General features: G+C 48.9%; 1 protein-coding gene across 1 annotated transcript in view; it reads right to left on the bottom strand.

Annotated features, from left to right (window-relative positions):
- SHISA6 (shisa family member 6) overlaps positions 1 to 26,151 on the bottom strand; it is a gene marked incomplete at its 5' end in the record, with an annotated part of 222,505 nt that extends 196,354 nt beyond the window's left edge. Inside the window, 2 exons of the mRNA XM_021415252.1 lie at positions 13,425 to 13,585; positions 25,673 to 26,151. Of these exons, the coding sequence (XP_021270927.1) occupies positions 13,425 to 13,585; positions 25,673 to 26,151 (640 nt within the window). The remainder of the gene's footprint in view (positions 1 to 13,424; positions 13,586 to 25,672) is intronic.

Consider the following 26,155-nt stretch of genomic DNA (forward strand, 5'->3'; position numbering starts at 1 on the left):
TCTTACAGCTGCTCAAAGGTAAATATTTCATTAGCTCCACCAAGTACCATTGTGACAATTATGTTAAGCCCATGTTCACAGGTGTCATTCTGCAACTTAATGCAATGTTGGGACCACGTCAGTGCGAGCAGAGCTAAATCCTCCTGAAGTGACTGGACAGTTGGGGTCTGTCAGCTCCTAAAAAAGTACATATGGCTTCAAATCTGGGCACACAAAGACACGTGCACATGTGGTGACAGTAGAAAGGTGAGAACCAGAGTTAAAAAGCAACATTTGTACTTCCGTGCAGAAAGCAGCACTCCCCAGGCAGCCACAGGATGTCCCTCAGTGCCAAAGGCAGGGAAGCAGCTCTTTGCTGCGAGATTATGAACCCTGAAGAAGTCCAAGCATGGGAGAACCAAATGCATCAAAAACGTGGGGTTCTCCTTACAGAAAAGGAACGAGACCTTTGCTGCCAGCCCCTTGCTCCTCTGGCTATTAAGCTGCACAAATTAATAGCAGCAGGACCCTCTCATTGGGCCATCTGCTCACTTCTGCAGATGGAGCATGCTGTCTGGGTAAGTCTGCTATCACTGGTGCTGATGCTCCTCACCTGCCCTGCTTTGGGCACTTGTACTCCTTGTTCACACTGATCCTGAACCTGTGCTGAGTGTGGTGCTCATCCCCTGAAATCGCAGCTGAAAGTCCCAACAATCCTGTCCAAAATGTTGATTTTTCACATTGCATCCATACAAAATATGCTCACAGAAACAGAGACAGACAAAGGAGCTGACACAGCAGCATGTAAGAAAGTAGCAATGAAATGCAGAGGGTACAAAGGGGAGATGAGGAGGCATCTGGGAGAAATTTGGTCAGATGAACACTAACAGCAGTGTGCTGGGGCTGGAAAGCAGTGGGGTTAGTCAGAAGTGAGTGACACAAATGGCTTTGCCTGGAGCCTGGAACAAAAGGAAGCAGAACCAGAATTCTGGTGCAGGATGTGCAACCAGACACGGCATGGGTAGCAGAGTCTGCAGCAGCAACACAAAGGGGAAATTGGGCACAATGAGCTGCATGCTCCTCAGGAGGAGGGAGAATCCTGTAAAAAACTCACGGGCAAAATAATTATGGAGAAGATGTTGAAAAGGAGGTTACTGTAGGACTTGAAGCCTGCTACAAGCCTGCACAGTGGGACACAAGTTTCAATAGAAACCTTTGTAATGTTCTCAGTCGTACACCACTGAGAAGTGCGTCATTGTGGGAGAGTTTAACTCCCACCCCCAGACTAGAGAAATAATACCACTGATAACAGGAAAGCCCAGTTTCTTCTGGATGCAGCAGCTGACAGATTTCTCCATCAGGCAGGAGGACCACCAGAGGTCATGCTGTGGGACTGGAGCATGACTGCATCATGCAGACAGTCTAAGTAGACTCCAGCTGAAGTATAGGTGTAACGTGATTGTCTGGAACATCAATAGACTAAAGAGCTCAGAATCTGAATGCTGGGAAAGCTGTAATTTTGTCGGATTTTGAGGCTAATGCTATCCAATCTGAAGGATGTGGGAATCTCTGAGTGATCTAATAGGTGTCTAGCATTAGCCACGGCCATATCTAGATATGATTTTTGTGGATAGTACGAAGTACCCCGAACCACCCCTTTCCTTGGGTGGTGTGACTGTGCAACACTTGTCTGAAAGCTCAGCTGCCTCATTCTGTTTCTGTGGCATATTAGAAAGAGAGGATCAGCTCTGACATACGTACTGAAACTGAGAAATAATGTGGAATACTTTGCATTTATTAAGTGGATGAATCCTTTCCAAAGCAATTTAAGACACTCAGAGCAAAATCTCCATGCTTGTTTTCCTGAGAGAACCTATGCTGTAGTTGTGGCATGGCTGCAAACTCCTGCCTCTGGGCTGCGGATGGCGGCTCGTTGCTTCTGCAAACACTGCAGTGAGGTCCCATGGGCACAGTCCCTGTGCCAGTGATGTTTGTGGTAAAGTGACCGGAAGGCTTTAGCAACAAACATGCCAGATTTGTGTTTACTGATTGCTATTGTGCCACACAATCACTCTCATGCATGGAAGATGGTGTCACAACAACTCGTGTTAAGCCCTCGGCGCAAACTTCCCACTCCTAAGTCATGAGAACAGACAGTGTTGATCAGAACCTGTCCTTGTTCCCCTGAACCCTTTGATGGACAAGCACACGCAGAACAACATCAGGAGACAGGAGAAATGAAGGCAAGTGGAGACATTATCACAGACATGAGCACAGACTGGGAGAATAACTCCTTGAGAGCAGCCCTGTAGAGAAGGACTTGGGGGTTCTGATGGATGAAAGGCTGGAGATGAGCCAGCAGTGTGTTCCTGCAGCCCAGAAAGCCAATGGTACCCTGGGCTGCATCAACAGAGGGATGGCAGTGGGCAGGGAGGGGACTGTCCCTCTCTGCTCTGCCCTCATGATGCCCCACTTGGAGCACACTGCATCCAGGCCTGGGGCTGTCAGCACAAAAAAGACACAGAGCTGCTGGAGCTGCTCATAGGGCTGGAGCACCTCTGCTATGAAGAGAGCCAGAGGTGTTCAGCCTGGAGAAGAGAAGGCTCCGGGGAGACTTCACTGGGGCCTTCAGTACCTCAAGGGGCCTACAGGAAAGCTAGGGAGGGACTCTTTGTAAGAAAGTGTGGCAACAGGACAAGGGATATTGGATTTAAACTAACAGAAGGGAGATTTAGGTTAGATGTTAGGGGAAGATTCTTTACTCAGAGGGCAGTTAGGCCTGGGCACTGCTGTCCAGAGCTGTGGGTGCCCCATCCCTGGAGGTGCCTGAGGCCGTGGGTGGGCCCTGTGCAGCCTGAGCTGAGGGGGCAGCCAGCCCACGGCAGTGAGTTGGAACTAAGTAGTATCTTCAAGGTCCTTTCCAAACCAAGTCATTCTGCAATTCTATGATTCTGTGATTAACCCAGATTCTTGTGCTGCCCTCTGCCACAGCAGAGAGACTGACGGCAGAAAGGAAAGGACACTAAGGTAGGTATGTTCGACAGTGAGAATTGTCTGCCACCTTAGCATCCCCAGTCAGGCAGCACCTGAATTCCTCTTTGGTCATCCTTGGGCTTCTAAGATTCTTACTGAGGAACATGACCCACACAGCAAGCAGCCTCAAAAGGAAGAGGACATCGGCTAACCCAGAGCGCTGCAGCTCTGCTAGCACCAGGCACTGATGCTACATGTGAGGGCAGTCAGAAACCTGAGAAATGGGGTGAAAAGCTCTGAGATCCACAGTGCTCAGCCCCCAGGCAGCTGGGGGATGCCTTGGAGATGGCGGCAGCTGGAGCCACCTGAGTGCATCCTGCACACAAAGAGCCCTTTCAACTTCCCTTCCCCAGCCTGCTTCCTGATCACTGAATATATTAATATTTAAGTGGGATTTAGTAGAAACACTTGTTCTGCTAAGCTGGGCAACGTGGATGCACAGTCTTTGTCTATGATTTCCAGTAGCCTGAGAACTTCCGTGTGCCTAACACTGCATTTAGTCAACAGCATGGACACCTCATCACCTTTCTTGTATCCTCTAGCTAACACAAGGACTAATTCCTTTCAAACTTCCCCGAAGACAGCTATACTATAAGGGCCATAGCACTGCTTGCTACAAGGAGGATAGGATAGGTATATGAATGCTGAGTGCAGGCTGCCTGTGTGAGCAGTACAGAGATTTGTTGTACGGTTCCAGGACTGATTTGGATTTCACATTCCTCTGGCAAACAAGATGTAGCCAGAATAGCTGCACCCAGCCTGTGGAGCTTGCTGAGAAATACTTTCTCGGTAGGAAAAACTGTGGATCCAGGGAGGAGAGATCCGAGATGAAAGGCAGTGCCACAGAGGCTGCATTCCTGTAGTATGGAGATACTGGGTAGAAAGACATACGCCTGGGAATGAATATTTATCTTACTGCCTTTTCAGTCTGCTTATTCCAAGCACTGGTGCACTGGTCTGTGACTGGCAGCAAATGAGCATCATCTGTGGGGTTTGTTTTGCAGAGCAACAGTTATCCATAGAAGTGATTTAGCACTGGAAGATAGAGGTGCTGGCACAGCTGACAAGCCAGGGACAGATTTGGGGAGGAAGCTGCAAAAGGCCATCCCCATGCATTAGAATTATTTTCCTGGGAAGGATTTGATGAGATGTGAACCACATTATTTGCTAATGTTGCAGCATAAGCCTTGTCCAAAACCCAGGAGAGTAAGAAGGAGTCTTTCCATTAACTTCCCTGATTGTAAGTAGGATTGTGACAGATGTACTCCCATTTCCTTTCTGCTCAAATATTTTAAATCAATCAGAAAGAGCAGTTACATTTGTCCTTTTATGGAGAAAGGGATCGTTCCCTCTTAAGTATGCCCATATAAATAGCCACAGGGGAGTATTTCCAGCTACCTGCAACAAGTAGGATGGTCCGAGGGTAATAAAGCTTCCGAGCAGAGGAAGGGAGGCAAGATGCACAAAGTCCCCGAGCTGCACACACATGGCTGGTTTGCCAGAAGGAACAGGGACTTGCACGACGATAAAAGCTGTTTGCAGCCAACAATAAAAGCTGCCTCCAGATCCTCAACATGAGCCAAACCTTCCTGCTGTCGTTCAATCCAGAAACGCTCTCCCGCTGAAAGCCTTCAGAAAACAGCCCTGGCATATCACAGAAGGTGGGAATACCCACAGATGTGAGCCTCAGGAAGGGGAAGTCAACTGCTTTGTGCACAGAGCGCAGCTGAAAGGAACAGGGGGGCAGCCCTGTAGATGCTCCTCATTCATTCCTCTGTCCGAGCAGAGCTTGAGACAGGGCAGCAAGGGAAAACTGACAAAATTTCTGACGATTTAGATGACTAAAGCCACAAATCAGCTAAGTTTTCAGTGTTGTGAGTAATACCTTATGCTGGAGATGCCCCCACTTCCCCTGATGAAAGATTCCAAAACTTACTTTTCTGGATGTTGGATGAGCTGTTCAAAATCTCCTTCAGTGGTGATTTATGGAAAGCCAACCATGACCCCCCTGCTATCACCTTTGTTCTCACACCTCTGTACACTGAGCTGGAAGAATTCCGTGGCCATGATGGCCTTGCAGTGCTGGTGCCACTGCTATTCATGGAGGCTATGGCCAGTGGTCGTCTGTGAGATCATCGCCTCTGCTGTAATGCCAGAGATAAAGGATAACGGGTGAAGCTCTGCTTCAGTACATTTCTGCATCATTTTAAGTCAGGAAAGCCAGCTGGGTGGTAAAACAAAAAGGAAGCTGAGAGCGATGAAAGCAGAGCATAGATTGAGTCACAATATTTGGGCTGGGGTCCAATAAGAGGGGAAGGAGAGCTTAGTGATTAAGATATGTTCTTAATTGGAGGATTGTTTCCAGCTCCTCACCTTTGTTTATACAGCCTGATAGGATCAGCAATCATGAAATAGGAGAAAGTCAACAAGTATAAAGTCCTTATAAAGATTTCATTCCTCACAGTGTCAAAATCAAGCACTTGCATTACTTTCTGGAGGCCAATTTAATTGTTGTCAATACAAGTTGCAAATTGGCTTTAACATTTTAAATTGATGTTTTCTCTAAACTGCTCTGATTAATGGAAGAAAACATTGTGTTTCTGCCTTTCATCTGAAGATCTAATGCATTTTACAAACAATAATTGATCCAGCACTACGCGTCGGGGCAGACAGGGACAAGCCAACCTGCTGCAGGAATGATTTTACCCTTCGCCAGTGCCCAGCAGCGCTGCAGGATAGCACAGGGCAGAGCAAGCATGCAGGTTAAACCAAGAGTGCTAGAGCTGTTCAGCCTGGAGAAGAGAAGGCTGAGAGGGACCGTATCAATGCTTATCAATATCTAGTGGGCAGGAATCAGGAGGATGTGGCCAGGCTCTTTTCAGCAGTGCCCAGCAACAGGACGAGGGGCAGTGGGCACAAACTGGAACACAGGGAGCTCCATCTGACCATGAGGAAAAATTTCTGTACTGTGAGGGTGACAGAGCACCGGAACAGAGGTGGTGGAGTCTCCTTCTCTGGGGATATTCAAACCTATCTGGATACTTTCCTGTACAAGCTGCAGTAAGGAACCTGCTTTGGGGGGGTTGGAGTGGGGGATCTCCAGAGGCCCCTTGCAACCCCTGCAATTCTGTTACTCTGTGATTCTGTGATCAGCCACCCAGATGCTCTTCCCACATTAACGCTAGGAAAGGCTGTTTCAGTCAGTTTCCCCCTTCTCCACGCGTTCTGCTGTCTTGTTTTCAGCAAGCTGAGTTTCCCTGTGAGGCTTTGTTTCAAAGTAAATCTATGTGCTTAATCCTCCCTCCTGCTCAAAACTTGTATTAGTCTTTCTTAAAAAAGGATGCTGTTCCCATAGTAACCTCGCATTTCTGGATATCGCTGTGGATGATAAGCACTGCTGTGCCTGGCCTTGTGGCTCTGGGACTGCACTCTGCCCAACGAATGCTAAATTCCACCAAAACACTTTTACCAGGGGCCTAATATTTATCCTGCAGCTCTGGATGTTGCTGCTGTCAGGGCTATGTGGCTCACATGAGTATCAAGACTACCCAGATCCTATATTTATTTGTGTATACACACACACATTCCACCTACCCATGTTTTTCTCTGCAGTGAAGACTTCTTTAAAAATTTTTTAAAACATTGTCACTCGTTAGCTGCTTTGATGCATGAAACCCTGACATCAGTCAGCACAAATATTTGGAAGTGAGACGCGAGACACTGAAAGCGTCGTCGCCTTTTATTCTCCAATAAGATCGCCGCAACATACATTTGCACTGGGGATATTTTGCCATCTCATGGGGCTTGTTAGTGGGGCAGTGTTTTCCCAAAGGTTCTTTTTCACCGATTACCCTAAAACTTCACAGCTCAGTGGAATGCTCAGGAGAGCAGAATAAACCAATGGCTGGAGGCAGGAGTAGGTGCAGTCCCAGCCTGATGGGGCGAGGACGGAGGCAGCCACACGGTGCAGGCACTTGTTGCTGTTAGTGGGCAATGTGTGCTAAGCCCTTATGCTACCCAAGGCTGAACAGTCCCATGGCAGCATTTCCCAACCTCTGGCTGCAGCTGAAGAGGAAGAGATGTCCAGAAAATGAGATAAGCAAAGAAATAGAGCATAGTTCAACAGGTCCACTTGAAATCAGGTGGATCTCTCATGCATTAAACTCATGAGAGATAGCTTTGTAGCTCATTTACCTGACTTTCTGATCTTGGATTCTAAATGCTTTGGGACAAGGTGTTTGCTTTCCAGCACAGGTATCAGAGCTCTCATTGGCTGCTGAGATGCAAGGTGGAAGGAGCCAGGTTTGTGCCTCTGTGCTGCGTGCAGAAGAAACTTCCCCAGGCATGAGAGCAGGGTGGTGGGACCCGCGCAACCTGCAGCACACGTCCAGCAGCAGGGCTATGTGGTGGGAGGGCGGCGGTCCCAAGGCATAAATGACACAGGGATAAGATTTCAGGCATTTATTTTGAAGCCAAGGTAGTAACACTACCTGCCTCTCTGTGATCCCTTTTCCCACCTCTGAAATGGAGATTGGCACTGCCATGGAGGGCAGGTGGGCATCAGCTGCCCCAGCACAACTAAGTGAACACCTGAATTGTCTGACACAGTCAAACTGAGCTCCTAAACAGAACAGCCCAGCACCCCACAGTAAAGCAGATAGTAGCTGGTGTCCTATCTTAGCTGCCCTGCCCCACTTCTGGCAGCACCCCCTCGCCCCGCTCTCTGCTGGACTGATCCTCCCTTCAGCAATGACAACCCAAATGCCAGGATGCTGAGTAACTCAGAATGCTCTGAGACAGAAAAAGCTGACATTTCCTGGCTGCTCAGAAAGAGCATTAACCCATTTGGGATTTTCCTGGGTGGGAAAGCTGTGGGAAGGGCTGGGGATAACCGCAACAGAGGTGTGCCTGGCGGAGAAGCAGATGGAGTGGCCTCGAGTTGCCCTATCTTCTGCAGATCCTAGAGGTTTTGGAGGTGTTTGCTTCTCTCTAGGAGTACGGTGAAAAGAAAAACCCTGTTCCTGGAACTCTCTGAGTGTTTTCCAAGCAGTTTCCCTAATTCTTCTCCCCCCTGCACCTTAACTAGCTTCTTACAATGGAGCACAGGGGCTGTAAAATGCTACTGCAGGGACTGGGGGATCATTTTACACCTGCTTTGTATTCCCCCGAACAGCTGTAAATGACAACACAAACTGTGAAGCAGCAGGGAATTTGAACGCTTTCGACATACATTTCGACACTGATCTTTGGTAAATTAATTCAAATACTTGCTGGGGATTTGGGGGAGAAGCTGGAGGATTCGCTGAATGAATAAAGGAAGCAATCCGAAGCAGAGAGCAGCTGGAGCCCTGGGGGAGAGGAGGGGATGGGGAAGGAGGAGGGGTGGACGGAATAAGACCTGGATAATGTGGAGGAGACCCGAGCATCAGCTCACCCTGCCCTTACGCTACTCCTGTCCCGTGCTGCGGTTGGGATGGATGCACTCCCCGTGCTGCTCTGCCTATATTTGGTTAGAGATGTTAGCTACAATTTCCATAAAGATTAAAGGCCTCTCCTGCACTTGTTCACATGCAGAACAAGCTCAGAGGATGCCTCTGGGTGGAAGGCGCCGCTGAAAACAGCACTTTGAATATGTACATCTCTGGAACATCCTGACTCAAATGGCTTATTAAAAGCCTTCCCCAGATATATCAGGCTAATCAGAGCGCTAGGCTGTGTTGTTTGCTGCATTCAAAGTGGTAATCCTGTCAGTAGGCTGTGCTTCACACCTGCAGGCACCCCCACCCCTACGGCAGGTGAATTTTCTGCACTGGCAAATGATCCCAGCCTAGCCCTGAGGTCAGCTTTTCACCTGCACGTCTGGGGCTGGTTTCAGACCAAACTCAGCATATTCTGTTGGTGAGATCATGTGGTATTCTGAGAATTAATAGAACAAAAGAATATAAAATTAGGCCAGATTCTCTTCTCCGAGCACAAAAAAAAAAAAAAAGGAGTTTTGTCATTGCTTTTTCAGCCTCCTGATCCTGCAGGTTGTGAGAAGCAGCATCAGTCCAGGTGCAGGTTTTACCTAGCTGCCCTGTGCTTGGGTAGGTGACATCTTCATTGCAGAAAGCACTGCACAGTGGCAGCAAGGACACCCATGTCCTGAACATATTTGGAGAGATTCTCCTCCCACAGAGCATCCCACATCAGTCTAATGGTCTGAGTATCCCCCTTCTGAAGTGCATTGTATGAAGAAGAGCTGGTACAGAAAAGCCAGAATGAGAGCGAGAGAAGGAAGGGCCCATGCCTACCTGCACAGTGATTAGTCCTGAGCTGGCTGCTCCACCACCAAAGCAATCAGAAACCTCCAATCTCACATCTGCAGGTTCTTTGCTCAGCCACATTTTGGGATGAAAGCCAACTAACTCCTTGCATCCGACTTTCAGAAGGCTTTCCAGTGCCTGCTGGCACTGGAGATAGTGGTCTGAGCTGAGAATCCAGCCATGATTTTTCCACAAATGCTATCAGCACCTCTGTCACAGGCACTGCCCACATCTTTTCTGACACATGAGAGGGCTGCGGACAATGCAGAAGCAATGCCTCTGGTTTTTCTGCCCCTTGTGCCAAACACGGCACCTTCCTCCATGGAAGACCTAGGCTCCTGTCTTTACATTGCTTGCTAATGTATGATGTTTTCCAAGCCCCTAGAAATTACTGACATTTCTCCTATCCCTCCCCATTCCCATCTATGTTTGCTGGCCATCTGCTGAACATAGGGATGGCACCAACCTTCACAGCAGATGTCAGGAGAGGTAACAGGGCCAAGGAGAAAACACTGGGGAAATGATCAGAGCATTCCTTCCAATAGCCCTAAAGGTGCAACTGTGATGGCGACACTAAAAATGCCAATAGATAGCTAGATGAGAGGGATTTCCTGTAATCTCAGACTCATCACACTTTACCTGTTACTCACAATAGCAAACAGTGAACGAACAGGAGGTCTGTGTGGGCTGGAGGAACGTTCCTGTCTACAGACAGCACTGTAGCTCATACTAATTAGGTGGTGCACAGCTGGAGAAGTGTGCTCTGACCCAAGCAATCTGTAGGCACAGCTTTCAGCTTTCCTTATCTGCAAAGCACTCCCACCAACCAAAAAAAAGCAGCACTGTAAAAGCCAGGAAGAGAAATGTCAGCAGCAGCAAGGGTGGAGGGAAGCAGAGATGAACTATTCTCTACTATCCCAAAAGGACTTCAGCTGGATTCTCAGAGGCAAGAATCTCAGGGGGGAAGCCCTTCAGACACACGGGACCATCAGGAAGAAACACATTTTTCTTCTGACTAGCACCTGGGGAAAGTGGCAGATGTAAGGGAGCAGGCTGAAGCCTTGAAAGCCAGCATCATTACCAGAAGAGAACTGTCCCCATGGTAATAGATCCCATGTTTAGGACAAAGAGCCCTACTTATTCTCTTTCCTTTTCAAAAATCATCACTTAGACCTGAGTCCTTCCGTCTCAAATCTCAGCAGAGCAGTGCAGACCACACTTAATACCAGCCCTCCTGCCCCACTGCAGAGCTCCGAGAGCCCTAAAATCACCCAAGTGAGGACTCCTCTCCATGTCTGCCTTGGTCTCAAGCTCCCCTCTGGGCACCTGCAATGGATGGAAGCAGTGGGAGGTGGGCACTGCTCCACACCCGCCCAGGAAGGACCAGGCAGCACCCAGCATGTCGTGCACCATGGCCACGCTCTCACAGCACTGGTCACGCTGCTTTGCTTGGACTCTGATGCCTCGGGCACGGGCCACCTCAATTTGTCACTGTCACCCACCATCATTCTGTTCACTGACACCAAACAAGTCTGACGGCAGAATGAAGCCATGGTTTACTTAGCAAGACTTAAGGGTGCTCTTCCAGAGATAGATTTGGAAATACAAGCTCCAAGCAAAACAAATGTAAAGCTCAGTCTCAGCCTATGCATAAGAGCTATAGCCCTTTCTGGTTGCTTAACCTCTCTTACTCTGGAGATATGAGACAAAGCATGGCCAGCATTGCTGATGCTTCAGACCCCACTACAGTTGTGGTGTTAAGTCAATTTACAGCACCAGCAAGCTCTGCTTTGCCTGGGTCCTACCACTACATGCTATTGTCTCAATTTCCACCCCCAGCTTTCCCTCATTCTCTCTTTTTTTTTTTTTAATTCTTATTTTTAAAAAACAAGGATGGACAGTGAGCCCTCTTCCACTGCCATGCTGGGGCTTATCAGCTCTCTTCTAGTTTAACGTGATATAACCCAGTCTTGTTCTCCAACGTTTCCTTCTCCCCCAACCTTAAAGATTTTAGAATTCACTCATACAATTTTCTGATTCATGCAATAATCTGAGTAATCAAGTACAGTTATGATGGAGCATTGCCCTATTCTGCAAATGAAACAGTATAAAAAAGCATTAACTGTATAGCTGTTTTATGAGCTCGTGATCCTTTGTAAGTGATTAGCTTTCTGTCTCCACTGATATATGAGAACACGTTAATAACAGACAAAACTGAGCCAGGAACAAGTTCTTTTTGGGCAAACTACAAGAGCAAGATTTCCCTTCCCAACTTGGCCAGGGTTCAGGGGGACATCGAGTCCAAGTGGCTGCCCCAGGCAGATGAGATCGATGGCCCCTCCAGCTGCCAGTGGCTGTGGCAGTCTGGGATGGAAGCAAAGTCCCTCTCCTCCCTAGCTGGATTTGTGAATATTTGTGCCAGTATCCCACTCATGCACCCATGCTCTGGTCCTTGCACCCTTGGGTGCCTCTTAAGTCCTAAGACCATCCATTGGAGCCATCAACAGACACCAGAGAAGAGTACTGCAGTAAGCCATTCCCTTTGCAAACCTTCCCATTTCCCTTTTTTCAGCCTTGGCAGTGCATAAACGTGACATGTAATTCAGGCTTCCAGTATCCAGATGGTCTCTGCTGCAAGCAAGAAATTTCATCTGCATCTCCACCTGCCCTGACCAGTGCCTGCCCCTCCACTGGAGCCAACGGGAAGAGACAAAGTGTCTTCAAGAAGGGGTTCGCCTCACTGCAAGGTTTGTGTCAGAGATGCTCTCCAGAGGAGCCTGTACCTGTTCCCTGGCCATAAATCCTCACTTCTTGTGCCTCTCTCCTGGGGCAGAATCACACAGCCTCCCATGAGCCAGCAGATTTGCAAAAGCACCTTCCTCTTGCAGACAATTCAGCTCATGTACCATTCTCTCGCCCTATTCAATTCACACATATAATTCTCCGGCATAAAAAAAATTACAGAGTTCACTGGCCTCTAAGCAAAAACTGGAAAGAAAAGAAATCCTTCTGTCTTCTCAGGGAACTTATTTTGTTCCCAGCAGCAAAGGAGCCTTCCAGAGATGACAGTCACCTGGTTCTGTCTCTGCAGGGTGACGCACATTGCAGCCCAACCCTTCCAACAGTCACTGTAACAAGGCCATGGAAGCAGTGGGTGCCCCCAGCCATGGCCCTTCCTGCATGCAGGGGAGCACACCGAGCCCTGCAGGTCGCAGAGCAGCCCTGCTCCCCCAGAAGGGACCGTCAGCAAGAGCCCCCCAGTCGCCGGGTGACACGGGCTGGGAGATGCCATCCAGAAACTTCTGTGGGAAGCCGAATAGCTTGTGACTGAATGAGGGCATATCTTTGAGGCACACATCCAGTTGCAGCTGAGAGATGGGAAGTGATGGGAAGCCTACCACATCCCACTTAACGAAGATGGTCAGCAACCACCGAGGCATTGTTCTGACAATTATCAATATATAAAGCATTAAACAAATCAGAGTAATTTCTTTACCTAAGAGGCAAGCATCCTGTTCCACTGGGGAAATCAAGGCAATGAACAAAGTGGTTTGCTCGCGTTCACCCAGCAGCAGAACCCAGAAAAACGTCTGTGTGTCCCAACCCCCAGTCCAGTGCTCCTGGAGGACCTCAAGCCAGGGTCCTTCAGCCACTGGGACACCACCAGGGTCACCTCCCACACTCTGCTTTTGGCACACGCCTGTGGCTCACCCGAACGGAAGAGGTGGGCCCCATTATGTGGCTGTTTTCCTTCTCAGCTGCTGCGCGTGGAGACGCCAATTATGCTTTACAGCATGTGTGTTTGGTTGGAAACACACAGTGTTCTGAGCTTAACACAAGCATTCTGGCACGAGCTGAATTCATACCTCACTGATTCGGAATTTTTAAGACGCCCAGAGAGAACAGCTACTCTGCTCAGCACAAACCTTAAAGAATCATCACCACCGATCCTTGCACTGCTCCACTCTATCTGATTGCCTTGGAAAACCATTTATAATCCTAATTTTAGGTTTCAAAATCTGCTGTAGTCAAGTGTGATGTCCTACTGACTTCCAACAGAGCACTGGCACAAGCATCTCAGAAGGAAGAGCAGAATGCAGCACTTACCTGTGTTACTTTTGGAGGTGCGCACAGGGGTGTAATGGTTTTTGGAAGATGTCCGAACTGGAGTGTTTTCTTTGGGGGAGGTATCTATGGCCGAGATAGTTTCTCTTTCACAGTGTGCTATTGGGATTGGTCCCTGCTGCCTTAAGATGTCAGCCAGAGCCCTGAGGAGAGAGAGAGAGAGAGGGAAAAAAACATATTTTCACAAAATGGACGGAATGGCATTCAGCATCTTCACTTCCACAGCCGCTGTATGAAACCCGCAGTGCTTGGATTTCTACTGTAAGCAGAATAAAGCAACAAAACAACAACAAACAAATCTGTCTTAAAAGCTCAGATTCTTTGTGTGTGTGTGTGTGTCTGCTGCACGAAGTTACAGGTTTGCTGGACTATAGTTGGTCTAAGACTGAATCACACAACAAGTCCAGTCCCCACGCTCCATACATCCAGTCTCCACACTCCATAAGTCCTCACTTTTCCTGCTAGGACCTCAATGGGTCCTAGTGATGGGATTGGGTTTCTTAAGAGCAGAACAAGCAGTCCCTAAGAAAAGAACTAAAAACATTTTCACGGGTTAATGTCAACACAGCTGTTATCCTGTCTTTAGCTATTTGTCCATTAGAGACTCTTTTAATGGTTCTAAGGTCTCACTGCTATTCCCCAAGAAAAGAAATGTCACAGAACTCAGCAGCATCCAACATTTTCCCCTTGGATGAGTGGAGACTCAAAGATTTTTTCCTCCGTGAATATCGAGGACACAGTGGCACAATTATAGCGTGAAATGCACTGATTTTCCTAGTGCAACCACAAGCTATCTCTTGAGCCATAGGAAAAGGGGAAAAGGGGTGGGTTGTATGGATTGTGAAGGACAGCAGCATTTTAAAATGATGGAGTTTGAAAGGTTCCTTTCTCTTGGCAGAGGGAATCTGCCTAATGTCACCTCGGGTACCAAAAAGATGCAAGGAGGAGAAATTCCTTCTCTGCATATTGATGAGAATGATGATGGCGTTGCTCATACCTCCTAGCATTCCTTAAACGCCGTATTTTTGGTCTTTTATGTGAGAAATAGCATAGGACCTGAGTCCATTCCATTTTCCAAATCATTTCCCTTACAGGCTGCCATCCTTGTACATAATGAATTGCAACACTAATGTGCACTACCAAAGGAACTCCTGGAAGATCTCAGAGGTTTCAGAGGAGGAGTGCATTAGTTCACAACCACCCTCTGCAGAGTAAGAATACTTTTTATCCTTACTTGATTATTTCTTGTTTGTAGAGAGAGCAGACACAGAGGCTACAACCAGCTGTATGATGTGTGTATGTGCATACATACTAACACATAGAGATTAAAGAGGGACATCAGAGCACAGAGCACAGCACCCAGTATGCCCCTTTGGAGACAACGCTTCCCCTAAAGATGGCAGGCTGGCAGAACTGAGCCCTCAGTACGTATCTCCAAGAAATATTAAGCATCAGGTGCCCATCTGATGGTATTGGCAGGACAGAAAAGTGAAGAATCATTTTTCAATCCCACGGATGGTATTAGGACCGTTATTTACTGGCCCATAGCGGCTTGGGCTCATTCTGAGCACTTGTGAAACACTCTTAGTGTCAAGAGTACAATCACTCAGAGTACAGAGAAAGATGAGAGCATGGATAACACTAAAACACGAAATACCACTTAGCTTCATATAACAGAGCCAGCTGGGCAAAAGGGTCGGGTCACTCAGATGGGGCTGTGCAAGGAAAGCAATGCGGAGGTAGGGCAGAAAACTCAGAGATGTGGGAATGGAGCTGGAGGTACCAACAGGATGGAGATGACAGAGCACAGACCAGTTCTCCCTGGAGCTGAGCTTATTTACAGTCTGATGAGGACCAGCTAAGAGAGGACCCACATGCCAGTAATGGGAGCTGCGGAGCAAACAGAACCAAACTGCTCTTGGAGGTGCACAGCAAAAGGATGAGGGGAACAGCACAAGTTGCAGAAAGGGCTGAGGGACCTCCAGAGACCCCTTCTGACCTAAATTCTGCGATGACACTGAGTTCACACCGCACACTGCCAGTCACCATGTCACTCCTGATACACTTGTCTTTTTTCCTAGTGTTACACCTTCCCGAAACTGTTTGATACAGTCCTGATAACCTTCCCTGCCTCCTGTGTGCACAGCTTGCTTTCCTTCACTGAAAATAACTGAAGAAATCAATGGGAATACATTCTGAGCAGACTGGAGCCAGCCATCCACTTGCTCACTATCTACCTGAGAGTTGAACCCAGAGCATGCTGCCCTCCATGAGGACCAAAGCACGTGTCTGGGTAATGCTTCAGCTTGTGAACAGCCCTGATAGAGTCATGCTGGGTTACAGGCAAGGTCTGAACCCACTGTTCCTCACCACCAGCACCAGTAACAGTGCTGTGCCCCAAGCACACCGATCAGGACACAGCTGGGTGTCCTCAGTGCTCACTCTTTGTTCTCTTCTTTAATGTCTATGGAGAAAAATCCCTGCTCAGAAGCAGCAGAACAAACAGGTGGAGGTGAAAGTCAAACTTGGATCAAGCTGGTTGGTTCTGTGCCAACTCAATCACACTGCTGTGTGTGATCCAGTTTACTTCTATTCAGCACAGAGGACTGACCCCCACGACGGTGGAAGGTCCATCACACCTCACTGAGGAAAGCTGTGGTCAAGTTAAGCCTTCTAGATGCAGCTACTCTAATCATCCACTGAAAAAGCATCAAGCAGGGTTAACACTCACTTGAAATATTTGGGTCTTGCATGTGCAGCCATTCAGGGGCAATTAGTCTTACTGACGTCACAGCATCCTACATACCTGCACCCACCCGAGGCACTCCAGACATCGCTCTGTGATGACACAGCTCTTATCTCAGGAAAACAAACCTCACTCACCAGGACGTGCTACCCGTGGCAGCAGAGGGAGCAGCCAGAGCTGCGTAACTGCACCATCATATCCCCAGATAACCATTTCTGACAGCATTTTCATTAACGTCATTTAAGTGAGAACGCTGACGCTTCATTCCACGTAAAGCCAGCACAGAGGTACTGACATCATGGGGAGCACAGCTATGATGATGACAGGGTGTCCCAGGTAGTGGGTATGGCAGCAGGGAAGGTGTCATCAAACTCTGGCCAAGGGGTGGCCCAAGTGAGCTCCCTGGAAAGGAACACAGTGGGATGAACACGGGGATCCTGGGGTAAAGAAATAGTTGTGACCATTTTAGAAAAGGAAAAGAGAAAGGCTTGTTGGAAATACAATGGGACGAACGAGACAGGAGCAGGAGAGTGGCAAGGCTGGGTGTTAGATGGGACCCTGGTGCCGAAAGATGCAACCAACAGAATTCGCTAAAGAGATGAGTCAAGGGCGACATAAGCTGAGAGAGGCAATGGCAAGGGGTGGTGGAAAACCAGAACAGAACAAGGAGAAAGTGAGCAGAGGATGATAAAATGGGGGAACAGAGAGGAATGAACCACAGTGAAGAACAGAGTGTGAAGCCCAGCAGATATGCAGTGAGTTCTCATCTCAGTCTCAGCATGGAGATGCAGGGAGGGGTTGGATGAGTCTCTTTGTTCAATAAGGCAGTAAATAACCAGTAAAGATTTTGCGGGATAAGGGATGCAAGCCTTTCTCTCTGCTCAGTGCAGGTGAGACAGAGCTGCGGGGCTGTGTGCAGTGCTGGGCTCCCTGTGGGCATCCTGGAGTGAAGGGTCACAGGATTGATTTGGGGCTTAAAGGAGAGGCTGAGCAAGCTGAGGCTTAGCCTGGAGAAGGCTCTAGGGGATCTCCTCAGTGTGCAACAATGCCTGAAGGGAGCGCAGTGGTGACCAGTGACAGGACAAGAGGTAATGGGCACAGATCTAAATATAGGAAAGTCCATTTACACATAAGAAAAACCCGTTTTACACTGAGGGTGACAGAACACTGAGATGGGTTTCCCACTTGTTGGTCTCCATCCACGCTGATATTCAAAACCCAGTGGGCCACTACTGCAGGCAGCCTGCGTGGCTCTGCCCTTGACTCCAGATCCCCAGAACTGCCTCTGTCTTCAGCGATTCTGTGAGATTGTGCAGCCAAACCAAGCTCTCTCATAGGACACAGCCCCGTGACACCACAAAGAAATGGGCTCAAAACACAGCAGAGGGAATTCCCACTAGGAAGCTGATCCTTCAGGACCCTAAAACACTGATTCCACTGGGGTCTCTCAGCTGGAGACAGGCCTGGGACCACAGCCCACAGCACCAGCCCAGTGCTCTGTCCACCAGCCAAGGTTGCTCCACTTGGATAAACACATCCCTGTTATCCCTGGCTGCCTGACAGCTTTCTGTAGGATATATCTGTGGTAATGCAGAACTCATATCAGCACCCCAGGGCTGGCAAAGACCATATGGGCAAAGGATTGTTTTTAATGGGATGTCTCCAGTCCATGTATACAACCCTCTCCTTTTGGGGTGGAGATAAAAAGAAAAAAAGAAAAAAAACAACAGGTTTTTTTAGAGCCAGATAGAGCTGGCAGCTCCAAAAGGCAGGATGTCTGTCCCAAATCAGACTCGGACAGAGAACACACAAATTCATTCCAGCAGCACCTTCTGAAAGTCCCTCCTCTTGGGGATCTGACTTCCTCATGTGTGGGGTAAGGAGCGGGGTGTTGGAAAACAGAATGGCCTGTTCCAAGTCCCTGTGATTTGGGGGAAGAGTAGAAAAAGAATGACCAAATGGATCTGGCAGAGCACAATGAAAAGAGCAGCGTCTGGCTGAGCTAAAAGCCTGCTAAAAGCATAGCTGTGATGGAGCGTGTGGCACAACTCCAACCTACTTCAGCACGGCCAGGATTTCACTACGAGTCCTTAAAAAAAAAAGAGTGAGGTTAAAGACTCCCCTATGCCCTCTTACTAACCAGAGAGAAAGGCATTTCGGCCGTGAGAGGCCATTTATCCTTCGGTGAGCCAGCTCACCCGAAGGGACGGGAGAGCTCTGCCCACAGCACCAGAAGCATGGGGCTGGATGCGATGCTCCCACAGCAGATGCTGCTCTGAAGGGGCAGGGGCTGGGCAGCAGCAGTGAGAAATGGAAACATCTGCAACTTCAGAGCAGGGTTTCTGCTGAGGAACTCTGGAAATGGACATTGCAGTAACCCCAGGGGTACACAGGGATGCCTGAGTGTGCATGTGTGTGTGTGTGTATGGGAATGGGTGAATACACACACAGAGTTAAAAAGGAAAAAGGAGTAAGCATGAGGACATCCTTCTAAGAGTGAAGCAATTGTGTTCCTGCAGCCAGCAAACTGAGGAAATTTTCTTTCTTGAAAATAAATGCTACAAGGAAAGGTCAGGTGCCTTTCAAGACAGAATTACCTATGAAGCTCCTGGAATTTAGAGCAGCTTTAAGAACAGAGAACTTAACTATGGACATACTGAGGGACCCTTAACTGAGATTACAACAGAATGGGGATGGAAGTGTTCCTGAACCACCTTTCCTGGTGAAGATAAACAAAACAAGCACACAGGTGACATAACTATCTTATAGGTATGGATGTATGCACGTGGAACACGCATTTCAGCTGAAACAGAAGTGGCATCATAGGAGTTATACTGAAACAAGAAAACAGGCTGCACTGTGAGCTCATCACATAAAGGTGTGGTGGAATCAACAACAGGAAAACCAAGCACTCGTCTTTGGGACAGGTTCTATATATCAAGGACAGCAGAGGACAGTCTTCTTTTAGGAACAGTCTTCTTTTACTCAGAGGGTGCTGAGGTGCTGGAACTGGTTGCCCAGAGAGGCTGTGGGTGCCCCATCTCTGGAGGCATTCAAGGCCAGGTTGGATGGGCAGTATGGTTGAGTAGGTGGCAACCTCGCCCATGGCAGGGGGGTTGGAACTGGATGATCTCTAAGATCTCCTCCAACCTAAGCCATTCTGTGATTCTATGAATCTCTGAAATGCCAGCAGTGCTTAGTCTGAACACATTACTCAAGTAGTTTACATATCTAATACATACACTGATTAAGTCTCTAACTCTTGCTGTGACGTGGGAAAGGAATTTGCTAAAATCACTGAACAGTGGAAAACATGAATACCTTTGGAAAGCAGCACATCGCATCCAAACAGAAAGATTTTCATGCACAGATTTCCTCCTTGAAAAGTAAAAGCTAAAACTTCCCAACTGATGCTTGCCAGCAGAGAGCTGTTACCCTGAGCAGAATCACAGCGTGGTTGGGATGGAAGGGACCTTAAAGCCTTCCACCCCCCGTGCTGTGGGCTGGCTGCCCCCCACCAGCTCAGGCTGCCCAGGGCCCATCCATGGCCTCGGGCACCTCCAGGGATGAGGCACCCAAAGGGCAACAAGGGCATGACAGCAGGGAGGGGCTCAGCCCCGGGCAGGGAGCAGCAGCCCATCGGAGCCCCCGGCACCGCACCCAGAGCTCCGGCAGCGCTCCGGCTGCCACCTGCTGTACGCGGGAGCCCTGGCAGCGAGCACGGACGTGGAGAGCGGGGCACGGGAGTACGGAGAGCACGGGACTGCGGGGAGGGCACCGAGCGCTCGTCCTGGTTGGGGAAAGAGGAGGAATTAGGAAGAGCAGGTCCTTCAGAACCGTGAAAAGCTGCAGGAGTTGTGCTCAGAGCTCAGCTGGTGCAGATTTTCCAGTGTGCTGTGGATGGCTGCGTGCCTGCGTGCACAAAGCCAGGGAGAGCACTTGGTGGATATGCAGCGCTTTGAAAAGCATGTGAGTGCACACAGAAGCAGTCTCATGCACAAGGCGTCTTTTGCACCAAAGCTTATGCTGCAGGTACAATTAAAGTGCTTTATACTTACTGATGCAAAATCTACTTTCTCCAAAGAGCCCTACTGTCGCAACAAAGGAGATCGGGCAAGGGCTAAACTACAACAAAATATTTGTTGTGAAAGAATTCCAGGCTTATCTGCCTGGGTAATGAGAGATTTGAGACCTCGGCACAATACAGTGCACCCAGATCTAAGGAAACACAGATTGCCCATGTGAGTAGGGGTAAAGGCAGGCATAAAAACACCATGATCTTGTTTTCCTGATAAGGTTCAGATCTTCTTATGTGAAACAGAAGTTTTAAAAGGCTTCTGATCTCCAAAGGCACAGAGATCAACTGGTAGTTAAGGATATGAGACGAAAAGAAAACAGAAGTTCAGAGCTGGGCTGGAATCCCTTGACACCTTTGTGATGGAGGGTTGCTAACAGAGCAAGTTAATTAGAAAGCTGAAAAATATCAAATGTGTGCAAGCAGAGACGCTGAAACGATTCGGTGGAGGGAGCACGGTTCGTGCGCGCAGCCTCTTACTGGGAGAAGTTCAAAAAGAAAGGAGAAGTCTTGAGGAGCAGCCAGAATCTGTGTGTTACCAAAGGCAGAGGTTGCACAAAGCAGATTGAGTGGAAAGCACAGCAAAAACCCCCGAAAAACAAAGTGTGATCAGAGCTTGCCACTGAGCCCAGTATGTGAAATTGAAGCAAATTTGTCCTGGTGCATGCACACAAACACACACCCTGCTGTAGCTGGGCCAGCTGGGAGCAGGCGATTCATCACGGCAAAGCAGGACAGGGCTCAGGGCTGCCCTGGTCTGGGAGTCCGGAGCTGTGTTGGTGGGAAGCAGAAGAACCACTCATGGGCAACTGCTCTGAGGCAACACAACGCTCAGAAGCCACCAGGGATAAATGCTAGGAAGCAGGGCAAGGAGCAGCTGAAAGGCACGTGAGCGTTGGGTGAATGAAACAGACTGGAGTAAAAATAAGGAGAGCGTAAAAACAAAACAGCAGAAAGAGAAAGAAAACAATGGCGGAATCTAAGAAAGAAAATATTTTGCACAGACCCTATGGCCAGGTGCATGCTCAAAGTGCTCCCTCCGTCCTGGAGAGTTATAAAGTTGGATTGTTTGGCCTGAGCAATGCACAGCAGCAGAGAGAAGAGCTGAGCGAGCCGGCCGTGATCATGGTTCACAAAACCACATCAAGAGGTGGGTGGTGGTGACAAGCCCCACCTTAGTACACAGGGCTGAAACCAGCCGCCCTCCTGTGAGCCCCCCACAACCATGGGGTGCAGGAGCTGTGCTGAGTGCAGCCTGAAGGAAGGGAAAACCTCCCGTGCTTTAAGCCAGCATCGTGCAGAACATTGCATGCAGCATCCCTGGGGCTGCGGACAAACAGCTCCGCTGCCTCCAGTTCGTGTTGAAATTCAGAGCTGCAGAGTGAGAATGGCAAGGAACGGATCAGTTTCACTGGGCCCTACTTTGGAAAAGGATGTTCATTTATAAAGACAGACCCGGTTGTTATTCACAGAGCAGAGGATGCGCGGGCAGGGACTGAAGAGAAGAGGAGCACAAATACCGTCCCTCTTCGCAGCACAAAGCCGCCCAGGGAGCAGGGCACCGCGAGGCGCTCTGAGCAGAAGGCACCTGTGTCCCTTCTCCCTTCCAACAGCCAAAACATTCATCGCGCACACGCCGCGCTTGGACAGAGCCTTTTAGCAGAGTACAGAGCTCAGCTGCTGGGAAAAATCCCGGCGCCGCTTCTCACAGCTCGGCGAGAACAGCTGGGCTCCCACCGCTGCCCCAGGGCCGCCGCTGCCACCACCTCTCCCTGGCGATGAGCGAAGGCTCCGGCTGCCCATGCAGCAAGCGAGCGGCAGCATCTCCGGCCCAAGCTGCACACTGTAAACAGCTTTCTAATTTGTGCATCCCTAACTGAGCAATGAGCGCAATGGTTCCCACTGCTGAGAGCTAAACAGGGGTCACAGAGTGATACTACGAGCAGTGAATTATTTATGGACTGTGGCATGGGGATTTAGGGTCGTGACCACCAGCAGAAAATATTCGGGTTCCCCCCTCCTCGCTGCTGAAGCACATAAGCAGTTTGAAAACAAATAGCTGATATTCCTCCTTTGCTGCCAAAGATTCTCTAACTCCTTCCTGCGCTGAGAATAAAGCAAATACTCAGCTCACTTAAGAAACGCTTGAGCAAACTGATGAAAACAAACCGTCCTCACAAAAGCAATCAGATGAAAGCACGGGCGAAACGCTGCTAGGTGTAACTCTCAGAAATCAGCCCGTCTCTACCTGGAGCCCAGCATGCACTAGTTCTGCCTGCATAACTCCAGACCAAGATCCAGACAAGTCACATATGGCCGGGCTGAAAGATCTTCTAATCATTACAAAATCAGCTGGGTATAAAATATTACAAGTGCCTTTTGTAGAATATGAATATTTCAGCTCCTGTTTTTCAAAGCACTTCCACTTACTGCTCTTGTAAACGAACCCAAGCACCAGTTACTGGCACTGCTCAGCCCAGCATCACAGCAGTGCCTCTGCTTGAAAGGTGCGTGGTGATGCTTGAAAACAAGCCCTGATTTTCAGCTCTGAAATGCACATGCATATCGCAGTGCACAGTCGGCCTTTCATTTCACATGAGAGTGACAGCTCTCCTGAGAATTTGTAAACCCTCCTTTCTATCAAAAGGCAGAAAATGAGCCCTCCCTCCATCAAAACGTTCCTTCTAACCGAGTTAATAAGGATTTTCTGTAAGAGCTGGATCAGAAGGCAGCAGAGAAACAGCATCTACACGCAGTGCTGCTAACCGACCATCTACCAGGAAATACAATTTAAAGCAGGATCTTGCTCACACTGACGTGTAAGGAGATCACTCAATGTTCCCTGGGCGTAGGATACCACTCACAATGGGTTGTTCCTAGGACAGCAATGTTTAAACTGGTATTCTTTATCCGGAGGTTTTGGTGGGATGCACATGGAGATTTAGCACACGTGCCATTACTACAGTGAATTTTTCTGATGTTACACTTAACTCCAATTGACACAGCCTCAAACAGATATAAGTATCTGACTACATTCTGCTCCCTCCCTGTTACTCAGCAGCAGTTCTCAGAGGCAAACAAAGACAAACCACTCCACTCCACGTATTTACATTCTGCTTGGAGTGCAGATAGCACAGTTCCTCAGACAGAAGCAGATCCTGTCTGCTGGAGATGCACTTCACAATATTTAAACCATCGTGCAATGTTGATCAAGTTCAGGTAACAGAGCTCTGAAAGGTATAATCTTTTACCAGCTACCATATTATAGAAGTCAATCAAGCCCTTAAAATGCACTAAGAGTCAAGCTTTCCAAGCACTCAATCTGCCATTCATACTTCTACACACAGGTGAATCATTTCACCAGAACTTATCTAAATAAAGAAAAGCAAGCATCAAAGAAATGAAAACATCAGGAATAATTCAGACAAGTCTGGCAACACTGTCTCTGATTTCAAAGGGCGTAGGATCCAACCCCATAACACTCTGGAGCTAGAGCAAAAGTAACACGTGGACACCCCAGTCAGCTTTCCAAATTTAGTTGCCTTGAAGCCAAATAAGCTGGGCAGTTGGGGAACTAGCCCTCAGTTTGGGAAATATTAAAAAGAGCCTATTTTCTGACTAAGCTGCTTCTAGGACTCTCCACTGTACAGACACAAGTGACCTAAGAGATATTATGATATTGCTAACACTGCAACATTATTTTCTTGCAGGGATGGGTTTTGCAGTGGAACACATGGGACAGACCCACAGCAACCGTAAAGCAGCATTACTTTTGAAGTAACATCTTCACATTGAAGAAATGGCAGTTTACACCAGCCAGCACTTCTGTGCATGTAGTCTTATATAGGGAGAAGTCTAAATAAAGCACATCTTCCCAAATAAATAAAAACTGCGTCATTCAACTCTTTTCCTGTGTAAAAATACAAAAATTCTTCCCCTCAGACTCGGTTGACTGTGTTTGAAGTTCAACCTCAAAAATGTTGTCCAGGGTTTTACTCGTATTGATTAAAAATTCTTAATTAAAATAACTTCTGTGAAGTATCTGGAAGATGTAAGAGCTTCTCCCACTCATGTGCTCACAGCTGTTCTTATAAAGAAGCTCCTCACTAATTTATATGCTCAAACATGGGAACCTCTTGCATTCCCAGCACACAAGAAGTACACATAATTTGAAGGCACTTTTTCACCAAATACAAACATGATCTGAGAATGTACATGCATTTGTCCAAAAGGAGGAGTATTAGGGAAGCCTGAGCTTTTGCTTTTAAATAGGATTCCCTTTGACACATCAGAAGTGCTTTCTCTTATTAAAAACATTTAAACAGCAATGTGTAAAACCACTGAGACAAGAATTTCAAACTGCTTCCCTAGCACCCAGCCAGAAGGACGATGAGCTTGAGTTATCTGGATTTAGAGGGGGGAAAAGAGAGGAAAAAAGGAAAGAAAAGGAAACCAACACTGCCTTCTCCAATACCCCTCGGGACTAGAAGCCAAAGACACCTGCCTGCGGGACACGCAGCGATTCCCTTCACACTTTTTAAACTTCTCCCTGGCTGCTCTAGCGAGTGCCCCAGGCCGGGTGGGACCCGTGTGCGGGGGTCCTGGCTGCCCCGCGGGTGGCGCGGGGTGCGGGGACACGGGGGGAGCGCGCTGCGCGGAGCCCCGGAGCTGTCCGCGGCCGTGGTGCTGAAAGCCCGGCCTCACCTGCCCCATGCACGGGGTGCAGCGGAGGGGAAGAGGAAGCTGCTGCCCCGGGAGGGGAGGGCTGAGGGGGACACCAGGGTGGGGAGCAGAAAGGGGGTGTTCCATGGGACAGCGTTGTCTCTGGACAGACAGTACAAAGGGGGAACCCTCGGACGGATGGTGAAATTTAAAATCCTTCGAAGGGTGCTGCAAAAAAGGAATTCTTGAACACAAAGGTGAAAACCCTTGCATGAGCGGCTCAAGGGAGGGGATCTCTCAAAGCGGTTGTGCAGTGGAAGATCACTTGGACTCATGGTGCAAAAGAGAAGCTCTTGGCCAGTGTAAAGAAGAAATGTCTGGGAGGGTGGTGCAAAGAGGAAACTCTCATCCAGACACTGCAAAGCCTTGGATGGGTAGTTCACAAGGCAGCCCCTTGGACAGGAGTGCAGTGGGGGAACCCCTGGACAGATGGTGCAAAAAGGGGAACATCTGGGCAGCCAGTTCAAAGGGGAAATGTTTGGACAAGTGGTGCAAAGAGGAAACTCTTTGACGGGCTGCATGAATGGGAAACTGTTGGATGGCTGGTTGAAAGGAGGACTCGCGGGATGGGTAGTGCACTGGGGGAACCCCTGGACAGAAACACAAAGGGAAAACTCTTGGGCAATCAGAGCAACGGGGGAATTTCAGACAGAGGGGTGTCCCTAGAACAAAGGGAGAGGATCGCACCTGTGTATGTTCATCTCCCGCGGCGGGCGCCGCGCCTTGTCGTAGGCCACCTTAGCGAAGACACCGGCGATGAGCACAAAGGCGATGGCCCCACACGAGATGTAGACGGTGGCGTTGGTGCTGTCCTTGTCCGGGTCGTACTTGTTGGCGTCCCCGTCGGCGCCGTTGCTGCCGTCGGCGGGCAGCGCGCCGCTGGCGGTGGTGGGGTGGGCCCACTCGGGACTCTTGTAGTTGCGGCACAGGCTCTGGTTGAGCTTCTCGGCGCGCTTGTTGCAGCAGAAGCGGTAGAAGCAGGTGCCGCAGCAGTAGCGGAAGCCCGTAAGGCTATTGTTGCACTCGAACTCCTTGTCCCACTGCCCGCTCACATCGTAGTACCCCCAGCACGTCTCGTGCGCCGGGGCCGAGCCCCCGCCGCCACCCCCGCCTCCGGGGGGCGTCTTGCCGGCCCCCGCGCCCTTCCCTCGCCCGGGCAGCGCCGTGGGA

Source organism: Numida meleagris, chromosome 17 (assembly GCF_002078875.1).
Source record: "Numida meleagris isolate 19003 breed g44 Domestic line chromosome 17, NumMel1.0, whole genome shotgun sequence".
Classification (NCBI taxonomy): Eukaryota; Metazoa; Chordata; class Aves; order Galliformes; family Numididae; genus Numida; species Numida meleagris.